The 13,470-nt window shown below is 37.4% G+C and overlaps 1 protein-coding gene across 1 annotated transcript; it reads left to right on the top strand.

Moving 5' to 3' along the window:
* The first annotated feature begins 323 nt into the window (after positions 1 to 323).
* Positions 324 to 12,688, top strand: LOC106134646 (ATP-dependent RNA helicase DDX54). The gene is made up of 13 exons (XM_013334741.2): positions 324 to 639; positions 761 to 940; positions 3,456 to 3,639; positions 3,991 to 4,140; positions 4,352 to 4,548; positions 6,735 to 6,945; positions 7,801 to 8,033; positions 8,765 to 8,956; positions 9,822 to 9,935; positions 10,449 to 10,567; positions 11,473 to 11,608; positions 12,028 to 12,181; positions 12,477 to 12,688. The coding sequence occupies exons 1-13, from the start codon at positions 439 to 441 to the stop codon at positions 12,659 to 12,661; spliced, it is 2,256 nt and encodes a 751-aa protein (XP_013190195.2). The 5' UTR covers positions 324 to 438; the 3' UTR covers positions 12,662 to 12,688.
* The last annotated feature ends 782 nt before the right edge of the window (positions 12,689 to 13,470 follow it).

Genomic DNA, 13,470 nt, shown 5'->3' on the forward strand with positions numbered 1-13,470 from the left:
ATTAACTTTTTTGTAATTCTAGCCTTGTCTTGAATAAAATCATGTGTCGATTTATTTCTTCCATCGTAATATTTCAAGAGGTTATGGGCCAAGTACGCTTCCAATAAGAGGTTCTACATGCTATCGATACTTTGATAAAATTACCGAAATGCAGATAAAAAGAAGTACGTACAATAACATACGTACCAACTAATACATAGATTTAAAAACATTAACTAGCATAGCGTAGCGTCTGATTAAATTTTTACACAAAAAAAATTTAATCGTAGCAAATCAAAACGCACCAGGCTGATCATATGTCAAATATCTGACAGTGACATTTGAACACGACAATTCAATTTTGCATGCAACAAGCAAGATTGAGTGAGGTTATGTTTATATTAAAAAGTGCACGTGAATTCCCGAATTATGTTGTTAATAAAATAGTAAATTACGAACATGTTGAAGTCTAAAGATTTAGGAGATGACCTCCCTGGGTTTGAGGTTCCTTCCGAAGAAAAACCGGCCGACAATGAGTTACAGAGTGGGAAAAAGAAGAAAAAAGGATCTGGGGGTTTCCAATCCATGGGTTTCAGTTTTCCTGTGCTGAAAGGTATAACTAAAAGAGGATATAAACAGCCGACGCCTATTCAAAGAAAGGTATGTCATTTTTAGGTTTTGTTAGGCTATGCATTAAATAATATTTATGATACAATGATTACCAACGTTTTTCATATTCCCAAAATGTAGTCAAATAACAATATCAACATCTTTATTTCAGACAATCCCACTAGCATTGGAAGGTAAAGATGTTGTTGCCATGGCTCGCACTGGCTCGGGTAAAACTGCCTGCTTCGTGTTACCCATTTTGGAAAAACTCACATCACCAGCCAGCAAGCCCATGCCAGGGAAAAACTTCAGGGCACTTATTTTGTCTCCCACAAGAGAATTAGCACTCCAGGTAAATATAAAGTTTTAAATATATAAATACATTACATGTAACTATGCAATTATACATACTACATTATTTTATTTTATTTATATTGTTGGAGCTGCTTACTACTTCTCTGTATTACAAGGATGTAATACAGAGAATATCTTTAATGTTTAAGGGGTCTGATACTCAGAAGAAACCATAGGTTCCATTGTAGTTGAAGTAGTATAAGTAAGTAGTAATAGAATAAAAGATTTTTTTCATTGGTTAGTCCTGGTTACACATATATTTTTCTGGTTACTCCAGTAATAGAATTTAGAAAATATTTATGTTTCATTACCAATCAAACAAAAGCTATAGTAGAACCGCTTAAATGAGTCCTCGCCCGCGGAGTACAGGGGCGCGGGGGTATGACGACGAAGGGGAACGAAAGAGGTGCGGGCGGCGGTCGAGCGTAGCGTGTAATACAAGGGGCGAAATGTTACTGGACATTTCTTGAGATATGTGACGTCATAGTGGTTAGCGGCAAACAGGTGAAGATTTTTATTAAAAAAATAATAATGGCTATACAAAATTTGAATGAAACAACTGTAAACTATACAACGTGTTCCTTTTGTTATCCCATAACTCCATGGTATCAACGAGACCACGTACATGAATTAAATAGCATAAGCATTTTTCGATTATTGTTATTTTCAAATTTTTATTTTTCATACAAAACAATTCGATAAAAATGTGATTTTATGATATATAGGTATGATATGTAGGTAAAAAAAAGGTAATAAAGTTATGTATGTAATATTTATTTATGCAAAATTTATCAAAATTATAAATCAATCACTTATGTCCATAATATCACTATCACTGGAACTTGATTCTTCACTTTCACAACAGCCATCATCAGAATCATCAGAATCGTCTTGCACATTAATAATAAAATCAACAACTTCATCTAGGACTCCATCATGTTTGCAATATTCGTCTTCGATTTTAATCACGTGTTTAACACAATTCTCCCATTTCTCTTTGGGATATTCAGCAAATAATCTCTCTAATATTTCTTTTTTCTGGTCCAAATTAGAGTCGATACTTTTTTGTGCTAATTGTCCTTTGATATCACCCCAGACCAACTCAATTGGGTTCAGGTCTGGGTGATATGGAGGCAAACGCAATACTTCGTGTCCGTTTCTTTTCAATACCTCGTCAATTTTGTAAATATCTTCTGTGAAATTACTTTTAATTAATTTATATAAGTCATCCTTTCTAAGTTTTTCATCAAAAGGCACGTTATGTCGTCGTAGCCATTCTTGCATAGTTGGCTTGGTAGAAGCCATAGTTGGCTTTTTCTCTTCTCGAACCGAATGATAAGCTGCGTTGTCCATTACTATGACAGAATTTTGCGGTATATTAGGCATGAGCTTTTCATTTATCCATTTACTGAAATTTGCGAAATTCATAGAATCGTGATAATCACCTGTTTTACATTTGGATTTGAATATCACAAGGGCTCCGTCTACAAATCCAATTTGACCTCCACAATGTACGATGATCAAACGGTCCCCTTTACCAATATGAGATAGAACGCCAAGTTCATCCTTTGATTGCCAACATTTTGAAACGTTATGAGACGCGTTTACATAAGTTTCGTCAAGGTATAAAATATGTCTTCCTTCTCTACGATATTTTTTAATAGTATTTAGGTATTTCCACCTCCACGATGTGATATTTGGCTGTTCGATAAGGAGTTTCCTTTTAGATCCGCATTTCTTAAATTTAAAACCTAGATCATGTAATAATAGCCTTAAATATTCCCTGCCGCAGTGTAATATATTCTCTTCTCTAAGTACAGCGTTCAAAGTTTTCAGAGTAGGTATTTTTTTGAAAATTGTGTAAAACTGAGTGACTTCTTCTTACCACTCCTTTTGTGAAATCGTCTATTTCCACTCTTTTTCTACGAACCTGTTTTGGTTTTCTCGGTGATTTAAATCTCTCGTTGTCATTTAATGCTTTCCCTTGTTGTACAATTCTAGATACAGTCTTTTCTGATAGTCCAGTAACTTCTGCTACAGTTTTATTTAAAGGTATATCTTGTTTATATTCATCAGAATTTGGGTCGAGTTTCTTTTTTCTAAAATATTCATATACGTTAAACGCCATTTGTTTGCACTGACTATTAATTCTATGTCCGAAAATATTTCGACTCATCTTGAGAATGTAATCTCATGTATAATTTTCACAAGGCGTCCGCAACTGTCAACACGTGTGATCGCTAACCGCGTAGCGAGCGAACTGAGTTTTTACAAGAATGCGCCCGCCGCCCGCACCTCTCTCGGTCCCCTTCGTCGTCATACCCCCGCGCCCCTGTACTCCGCGGGCGAGGACTCATTTAGGCGGTTCTACTATACCTATGTATATCAGATTAAGAACTGAAGTATTCTATCATCTAGAAACAGGTAAAGATTACAACTAGATTTTTTTAATTGCCACCATCCAACTGAAAACAATTATTTGTGTCAAAAACAATTCTTCATTTTTGTTTCAGACTTTAAAGTTTGTAAGAGAACTGGGTAAATTCACCGGTCTATCATCAGCAGCGATCCTCGGAGGAGAATCCATTGAGCAGCAATTCAGTGTGATGTCTGGAACTGCTCCGGATATAGTGGTTGCGACTCCCGGAAGATTCTTACACATTTGCATCGAAATGAGCCTCAAATTGGATAATATTAGTGAGTTATCAGTTTATTTCATAACCTTAGTAAATTAAGCTTTCCTTTACCTATTTCATGATAGTTCCATGCTTTGTATATTTTAGAGAATGCTTCTATTTCATAGTTACTTTTCTTTGAACAACTATCATTTAATCAAAAATTGTGTTATATAGGGATTGGTCATTGATTATACTTTTACAAATTTGATCAACTAGTTTTTGGTTATAAATAAGATTAAATCATAAACTGCAGAATAGGATTTAGCAAACAATTATTCAAAACTTAAGAAGTCTTCTTTTACAAAATCTTAAATTCTTAACTATGAATTTGCACCAATCATTATTGTTATTTTGAATATTTTTATTACAGATACAATAGTATTTGATGAAGCTGACCGCCTGTTTGAACTCGGTTTTGGGGAACAGCTGAGGGAAATAGTGGCCAGATTGCCGTCTAGTCGCCAGACGTTATTGTTCTCTGCTACATTACCCAAGATGCTGGTAGAATTCGCCAGGGCAGGTATAATATCTTTGCTTATAATTTTTTTTTTCTCCAAGAAAACAGCTGATAGGGACATGCTCAATAATATGATAGTAATATATGGAAAACTGAATCCAGTGTTATATATAACTTCCATTAATATTATAGGTATTTCATCCATTTAAATACTGTCACTCGCAGTTAGATAATCAAAACTTGTGACTGCAGCTAATTGTTATTCCTCTTCCAGGTCTCTCAGACCCCATGCTGATCCGCCTAGACGTTGACTGGAAGCTTCCATCCACGTTGTGGCTCGGCTGGATATCAGTGAGAGCTGAGTTGAAGACGGCAGCTCTCCTGTTTCTGCTGGACAAAGTGCTGACTGCGCACACGCCGCAGGCGGTCGTCTTCGCGGCAACTAAACATCACGTCGAATACTTGCATTTAGTAAGTAGGAAAAGTGGAACAATATATCGAAAGAGCTATTGTAATCATTCAAGTAATTGAAATATTTGAAATGTCTCAACTAATGATTTCCCAAACAAGGAGCCGACCCTAGGGTCCTGGACTTATCATCAGATCATACTTAGTCATTGAAAATAATCAAATATTTGAAATTTCAAATCCGTACCACAGACAATGTATTCTATCGCTGTTTCGCTTTTTATTATGACATGAAACGGGACTGCGATAGTTTTTTCGCTCGTGCCATGCTCCGGGACTAGGAGCTTTTGAAGTTATTCACTTATTACCTCGACCCTCACTTTAAGCATATACGATGGGAAATTGATATAACTTAATATACATACAAAAATAGTGTTTTGGTATATACCCGATAGGATACCACCTTTGTTTATCGTTAAATGTGCGAAGGTCCTAGTGAAACCATTATGTATACTTTATCAAAGGTCAATTAGTCAAGGAGTTGTGCCTAAGATCTGGAAATCAGCATTCGTAACGCCAGTTCTCAAAAAAGGTGATAGGTCTGATGTAGAAAACTACCGTCCTATTTCTAAATTATGTTTGTTCGCAAAGGTTTTTGAAAGGATTGTTTACGATGAAGTCTATGCCGCTATTCGGAGCATACTTGATGAGAATCAGCATGGCTTTCTACGGGATCGCTCTGTAACTTCTAATCTTATTCTAGCAAATGATTATATCAGTGATTCTATGGATAAAGGGGCCCAAGTTGATGTCATATACACTGACTACCAGAAATGCTTTGACCGCATCGACCACACTATCTTGCTTCAGAAACTTATTGCTGCTGGTGTGCATGGTGATTTGTATCGCTGGTTTGCCTCTTATATTGAAAACCGTAGTCAGGCAGTGGTTCTGAATGGATTTACATCCAATTGGCTATCTATTCCGTCAGGTGTACCACAGGGGTCAATATTGGGACCTTTACTTTTTGTCATATTTATATTAGACATAAAATTGGCTTTCAAGCATTCTAAAATTATATTATTTGCTGACGATATGAAAATTCTTAAATCAATTGAGGATATTTCCGATGCTGTTGAGTTACAGCAAGATCTTTCTACGTTTGAAAGTTATTGTATTCAAAATAGGCTCAATCTGAATGTCACCAAGTGTTTCAGTATGACATTTTCTCGCAAATTAAACAATGTACATTTTCAATATAAACTGCAGGGTCAAATGCTTTCTAGGGTGAACCATATCAGGGATTTAGGAGTCATACATGATCACAAACTTATATTTGATAAACATATAGACCATATAGTCAGTAGAGCTTCTAAGACATTGGGTTTCATTATGAGGATGTCTAAAGATTTCAAAACTATTAAATCCATAAAAATATTATATTGTGCGTATGTAAGAAGCCTCTTAGAATATTCTTCGCAAGTGTGGAACCCACGATACCAGGTTTATACCGCGCGTATTGAAAACATTCAAAAAAGATTTCTGCGTTTTCTAGATTTTAAGGCTAAAGTTAAATGTAATAGTTATGACGAGCGCTGTCACAAATATCATATTTTGCCCTTAAGCCTGCGGCGTGAAATTAGTGATGTCTGTTATTTAAGTAAGATTGCAAAGGGTTCAGTTGACTGTCCTGAGTTGCTAAGTAAGCTTTACTTATGTACTAACTTACTGAGATTCCGTAGTCGTCCAATTTTATATTTACCTTTTGTTGATACAAAGTATAGGAAAAATGCTTTTCTTATACGTGGCTGTGGCACATTTATTAAGTATATTGATAAATTTGATTTTGATCTATTTAATACCTCTTCTTCTAGTATAAAGCGTACGGTAGCAAACTCTTATTTCTCTTAGTCATATTTTTAGGAGATGTTTTAGTTTAGGTGCTTAATCATGTTTTTGTATCTTTTTGTATGTTGTGCAGAAGTGTAATTTCTTTCATGTCTGTTTATTTTTGAAACGAGCTTTTGTTATTTCTTTTCAATCTATGAAGATCAATTATCGGCATTTAAATAATAAGTTTTTCTTTTATACCTGTACTGTAAAGCTGTTAATCTTCTGAATAAATAAAAATAAAATAAAAAATAAAATAAAATATCTTTAAACTCTCAGCAAATCGACTGTAATCATTTCTCATTATCACATTAATTGCTTTAAAAGTTCAATAATAAATCAAAGTTTCTCCTTTCCAGATACTACAAAAGGCCGGTATAACATCAACCTACGCGTACTCAGGTCTAGACTCGTCAGCCCGCAAGATAGCCCTCGGTCGCTTCACCAACAAGAAGTGTTCAGTTCTTATAGTTACCGATGTGGCCGCTAGAGGATTAGATCTGCCAGCTTTGGACACGGTCATAAATTACAACTTCCCGGCCACGCCAAAGCTGTTTGTCCATAGAGTTGGTAAGTGGCGACATCTAAAGTACTCGTAAAAAGAATTTATTCAACAAATACTGTTACAAAAATAAACAAGAATATGTACAAGTTTAAAAGTAAAAAGATAGGATGGTGTTCCCGAAAGGAGCCCCCTCAGCATAATGCTGGCTGTAAACAATATGCTACACAGCCAGTGCTGATCATCCAGTCAGATCAATCATCATAATATGATCCAGATCATACTCTGCTTTTCCTGGATTGGGTACGCCAAAATTCACGTGAAACGACTCCCGTCTAACCTACCCAACCTTTACAGTGTAACCCATCATGGATGAAAACATAAATATATAAATATATACGGGACAAATTACACAGATTGAGTCAGCCTCGAAGTAAGTTCGTTTTCGTTTCGTGTTAAGAGATACTAACTCAACGATATTATATTTTATAATAAATAGGTACTTATATAGATAAACATCCAAGACCCAGGCCAATCAGAAATAGTTCTTTTCCCGTCATACCCTGGCCGGGATTCGAACTCGGGACCTCCGGTGTCACAGACAAGCGTACTACCGCTGCGCCAGTCAATGAATCATACATGATTTCACTTCTGGCCGTAAAGAGACGAGAACAACAGGGCATGGACTTTTTTTTAATTAATCTTATACCTATATAAAATTCTCGTGTCACAATGTTCGTTTCCATATTCCTTCAAAACGGCTTGACCGATTCTCATGAAATTTAGTGATAAGGGTCGTCCAACCTTAACATTTTATTTAACTAGAAATTACTCAAAAATTCTTTATATGGCAAAACAACATTTGCCGGGACAGCTAGTGACATATAAATTACAAAAAAAAAAAAACATTGTGTAACAACCAGGTCGTAGTGCCAGAGCAGGTCGCGCCGGGCGGGCGTTCTCCTTAATCTCCGCCGACGACGTCGCCCACCTGCTCGACCTGCAACTATTCCTGGGCACAGAGCTCAAGAGCCCGACGCAATCGGCTGGCGCGGGGGCGGCGTGCGAGTCGGGCGTGTATGGCTCTGTGCCCACCGCCGCGCTGGAGATGAGGCATCAGGACGTCGTCGCTTGGGAGAAGGATTATTCTGAAGTTGTAAGTTGATCAATATAATATAATATTATAAAATTGAAAAACTAAAAACAATTTGAACATTGGATATTTTTTATCGTTCTTAGTAGTTTTCGATAGAAATGACGAATTTGCATATTTTAATCATTTATCAAATATAAGTATTATAAACTTGACATTCTTCTTTAAGGCGACAGGCTAGCAACCAGTCAATATATGAATATTAATTTTATAATTAAGCCAAATAGCTGAACGTGGCCTATCAGTCTTTTACAGACAGTTGGCTCTGTCTACCCCGCAAGGGATAAACACGTGACTATAGGTATGTATGTAAATCACGAATCTGCATTTTTTAATAATTCATAAAGTTTACGTCTATTTCATTGTTCTACTCTATGCTATCTATATGATTATTCTGAAGTTGTCAGTTGATGATTAAGTATACATTTGTTAGTATATATTATCGATATGGCAAAATAAATTCACCTTTTCCTTTGAAACTCGTATAAGGTGACTTTAGAACTTTCAGAATATTTTTTTAATTATTTCACTTTACTTTAAATATTACAAACTTCCGATACATATTTATAATCTTAAAAAGTTGAAAGTGATTTCGCTCAATTCGTAATATGGGCATGGCAAAATTAAAAAACTCTCAATTTTTCTCATTTGGTCACATTCATCAGCCTACTAGCATTTCACTGAATATCCAAAAAAAATAATTAGAAAACAACGTTTGAACCTTTCACCATCAGGAAGAAGCGGCCCGCACGTGCGCCCGCGGCTGGCAGCAGTACGTCAAGTGGCGCGAGCCGGCGTCCGCGGCGGCCAACCAGCGCGCCAAGCTCAGCGCCGCACCTGCGCGGGCGCACCCCTTCCTGCTGGACGGCGCAGATCAAGCCGCTGATGATTTGGTGGAAAAGATTAAGAATTATACACCTAAAGGGGTGAGTTTCAATTTTAAATCCATTCTTTTATCAATATACAGAGAACAGATTTGTGTATTTTAGAATTTTGTGTATTTTCGTTTGTATGGGAATAATGTAAAATAAGTAAGGCGATGGGCTAGCAACCTGTCACTATGTGTATCTCAATTCTATCATTAGGCCAAACAGCTGAACGTGGCCAGTCAGGCGTTCAAGACTGCTGGCTCTGTCTACCCCGCAAGGGAAACAGACGTGCGTGATTTCGCACAGAGATAGAGTAAACACTGAGGAGTAAAGTAAATAAATAATAAATAACTTACTTCCAGGCTAACTCAATATGTGTAATTTGTCCTGTAGATATATATATATTTAAGTAGGTGCTGGAAGCGAAGCCCCAAGCAAAAACTAGTGACATAGATAACGCATTATCACCTATGTGTCTGTGATTGAACCGTTAAAGTATCTGATTAAAATGCGTGATGCGCATGAAGACTTAAAGATTCAAATCCTACATCAGCCATGTACCAATCACTCTTCCGTACAATGTACATTAGTTTCAGTGCTAACCGAAGCTCTTGAACGAAAACTACACGTTCAGGTAAACGAATATGTAACCACGATCCAATATGAGTTAGGAACATTTGTAAAATATCACGGTGGTCAAATGGGAATTGTTTATTGTAAAAACCTGACTCGCCCAATCCTACCCCCCCGTTGCATGACACGCGCGATGCCGTTTTTATCGCGCGCAAAACTATCGCTGTCCCGTTTCACTTCATAATAAAAAGCGAAACAGCGATAGTTTTTCGTGCGATACAGGGTGATGTCCTTCATAGAAGGGAAAATAGAAGAATTAATTATATTAATGTTGATTTTATTTATTCAGACAATATTGGAGCTCTCCGCTAAGAATGATTCGCCACAATACATAGCGATGAAAGCCAAGAAGAAACTTCACGGAAAGATGGTGCAGAAAACTAGAGAGAATAAGAAATTGATGGTTTGTATTGTTATTATTTTCTTATTTGCGTGTTCTCAAGTTGTAAGCCGAGCCCCGGGTCCACTTTTGATATTAAAATATTTTTGCCGCGTTCTCATACATTGGTTCTTAGTTTGACGTTCGCTAAAGCAGCATATAAAAGAGGATAATAAGACCTTGTCTTGGGGATTAAACTTCATGCTAAACGATATAATTGGACTTAAACTGGTAATAGTCCCGTAGGTGTCGTAAAAGGCGACTAAAGAATATGCTTATAAACTTAGGATTCTTTTAGGCGATGGGCTAGCTACCTGTCACTATTTTAGTCGCATTTATATCATTTGGCTGAACGTGGCCTGTCAGTATTTTCAAGACTGTTGCAGTTCGAGCTCTGTTTACCCCGCAAGGGATATAGACGTGATTATATGAATAAATGAATGTAAGGTTATAGTCAAACAGTTGCTGTATTTACTATTCGCAAATCATCATATGAGCAAGACATGATATTCATAAAATTATATTTTTACTTATCAGGCTGAAGGAATATTGGTAGAAAATGTTATGGATACTAATAAGAAATCAAAGAAGAAAGAAGTGGTGAGAGACGAAAATTACATCCCGCATCAGGCGAGCGATCAACACACTGAAGCTGGGTAAGTTTTATCAAAAATAGAATTAAAAGTAATTCTATTTTTGATGCATAATATGAAATAATACAGACGCATTAAACATCCGCATAACGTATTTAGGTGACCACGTATCAATGGAACATGAACATTCGAAACGTCCGAGATAAAATATAAGTACTTTACGTACGTAATAATACCTGTATTATTTATAAATATTATAATGCAACGCAAAAGTTTAAAAGGAGTTAGAATTACCTTTAATAATTTTTATTCTCTCATCGAATTTAAATGTACTATAGAGTACCATCGCGGATACATGCAGAAACATATACATTGCTTTAAATATATGTTTTTATATCATACTTTTAGGCCCCTTCCTGACTTGGCGGTGCGGTATCGGTATGCGGTAATTTATATTTTACCGCGACTTTACTAATGTCGCTCAGATCTCCTCACTAGGCGGTATACTGTCGGTATGCTTTCGGTATAAAACATCTTTCCGCCGCCATTTTGTTTACCAAATACACGCGGTGTGCGCTCGGCATGCAGGCTTTTACTGGCTGTCCGACCCGCGGCGCGGTATGCCGCAAGCTTACCGCCCTGCTTCCGCGCAGCGCGCGCCAATCAGGACTCGTGCATTCAAATATAGGCGCTCGGTAAGCTTTCGGTACCGATGCGGTATATCGAAACGTAACCGCACCGCCAAGTCAGGAAGGGGCCTTAAATTAACAGGCGGTTTTAAAATTGTTATCTGTTTCTCGTTGGGGTAGTCAGATCCTTATTTACTTGTCTCGCTTCATAACACTCATAACTCTCTTCGTGTAAGCTCAATAATGTCAGTCGACGATATGATCTTAGACCTTACTCTTCAACGTTTCCTCACAATCCACAATTTTTCGCAATATCAATAAACGCGTCCGTAACTGTAGTATGGCGGTGAACTTCAACGCGGGCGCGGCGGCGGCGGAGCTGGGCGTGGCGGCCGACTGCGGCGCGGCGGCGCGCGCGCAGCGCGGCCTGCAGCGCTGGGACCGCAAGCGGAAGAAGATGGTGCACGTCGACCCGGTAACATTCTGTTGATACTTTTATTGCCGGAGAACGCTTCGTCCGCGTTAAACGAAAAATCACAATAATTTCCGTTCCCGTCAGAATTTTGGGAAATCCTCTCTTAGTGAATCCTTAGGCTATATAAAGAACCTACACGCCCAATTTCATGCCAGTAAGTCATTCGCTTTCTTCTTTTATCGTCTTATTATGGGATAACGAAGTTTAGTAGTAGAAGTAGTCGATATAGTATCTAATTATTTATAAAGAAAAATGTTTTTAGGCAGCTAATCTGACTATCTATACCTTCGTATAAATTTACCACACATTTTAATATTTTACAAGACGTAACCTGCAATTTAACTTTCTAGACTAGTTTACACTGCTTCCATTCGAAATCTAAAAAAAGCACTGACTTTACAAGATTTTTTTCCAAACAGGACGGTGGTCGCAAGATGATTCGCACTGAAAGCGGTGGGCGAGTGCCGGCCAGTTACCGCAGCGGCCGCTACCAAGATTGGAAGAAACGGAACGCGGCTGTCGACAACGGTGACGATGAAGATGATCGACCTGACCCTGGCAGGAAGAAACCAGGTTAGGAACCCCTTTTTTTATATCTTTGACTTAGAAGTAGTGATTTACATCATGTAAAAGGAAGTGATACAACTTTTTTTAATAGTCTGCCTGCTTCCAAAATGGGAAGCCAGAGCTTAGGTATGTAGCCTAAGCCTCGGCTTCCCATTTTGGAAGCAGGGCCTACGTATATAAGCTTGAATTAAGACAAACAGACGCGTCAGGAACTTTAAAATGTTACCAGAATATTATATGTTCGTGACACCTGATCCTGAATAGGATATTTTAAAAATTATTATCATCATCTTGTTTTCAGTATCGGAATTCCGTCCACACTGGGTAAAGCACAACGAGCGAGTGGCCAAAAAGAAGGCAGAGGCGTCATCGAACGAGTTCAAGAACAAACAACAGATCGTGAAGGAGCGCCTGCGCAAGGATAAACTCAAGCAACGGCTCAAGTTCAAATCTAAATCTAAGAATAATAAGAAGAAGAGAAAGTGATCAATATATATAGATGTTGGTTATATAGTAACTATTTTATTTCTCTCTTGTACCAGAATCAAAACACGGGTTCGCTAAATATAATGTGAAATGATTAGTACGTTTACTGGTCGGATGCCTATCGAAATCAATAAGCCTGAGAGTATGATACTTCGATCGATAAACATTATACTCTGCACTATACATTTCATAACTTAAATAATTGCATCGTGTTACTTTTTATGACCCCAGGAAAGCTAACTCTATCGAACTGTCAAAGAATACATGATATACAATAACGTACCAAATAAATGGTGCTGTAAAACACCGCTTCCACCGCCGTGCGGTTCTCTGCACTTTTGAATAGGACCACTTCATGTTTCCCATGGATATAGTAAAAGGCGACTAAGGGAAAAACTAAAACTTGGGATTCCTCTTGTAGGCGATGGGCTAGCAACCTGTCACTATTTGAATTTGAATTCCATCTTACGCCGAACAGCTGAACGTGGCCTTTCCTTTTTTTCGAGACTGTTGGCTACCCCGCAAGGGATATAGACGTGACTATATGTGGGGATGAAAAACACTGCTCGTTCAGTCGTTTTGTCAAAGTGCAAAATAAAACGCAGAGAAAAAATCACGATATAATGTATATTTAAAAAATTAGGATAAACATTAGAGTATGTACCTACTTACAATTATCTGTACATGTTGATAAATAACTTCTGAAGATTTTATCTGGACATCGGATATAATCTTATTCGGAATAATTATGAACAGTATGTATCGTAAGCGAAAACATTTATTTACAGATTTAATTCTAACTAATAAAC

Source organism: Amyelois transitella, chromosome 9, assembly GCF_032362555.1.
Source record: "Amyelois transitella isolate CPQ chromosome 9, ilAmyTran1.1, whole genome shotgun sequence".
Lineage (NCBI taxonomy): Eukaryota > Metazoa > Arthropoda > Insecta > Lepidoptera > Pyralidae > Amyelois > Amyelois transitella.

Excerpts from the sequence above, each read along its gene's own strand:
- LOC106134646 (XM_013334741.2), top strand. The coding sequence starts at position 439 with ATGTTGAAGTCTAAAGATTTAGGAGATGACCTCCCTGGGTTTGAGGTT. Across the intron at positions 941-3,455 it reads CAAGAGAATTAGCACTCCAG|ACTTTAAAGTTTGTAAGAGA; the intron begins GTAAATATAAAG and ends TTTTTGTTTCAG. Across the intron at positions 9,936-10,448 it reads GAGAGAATAAGAAATTGATG|GCTGAAGGAATATTGGTAGA; the intron begins GTTTGTATTGTT and ends TTTACTTATCAG.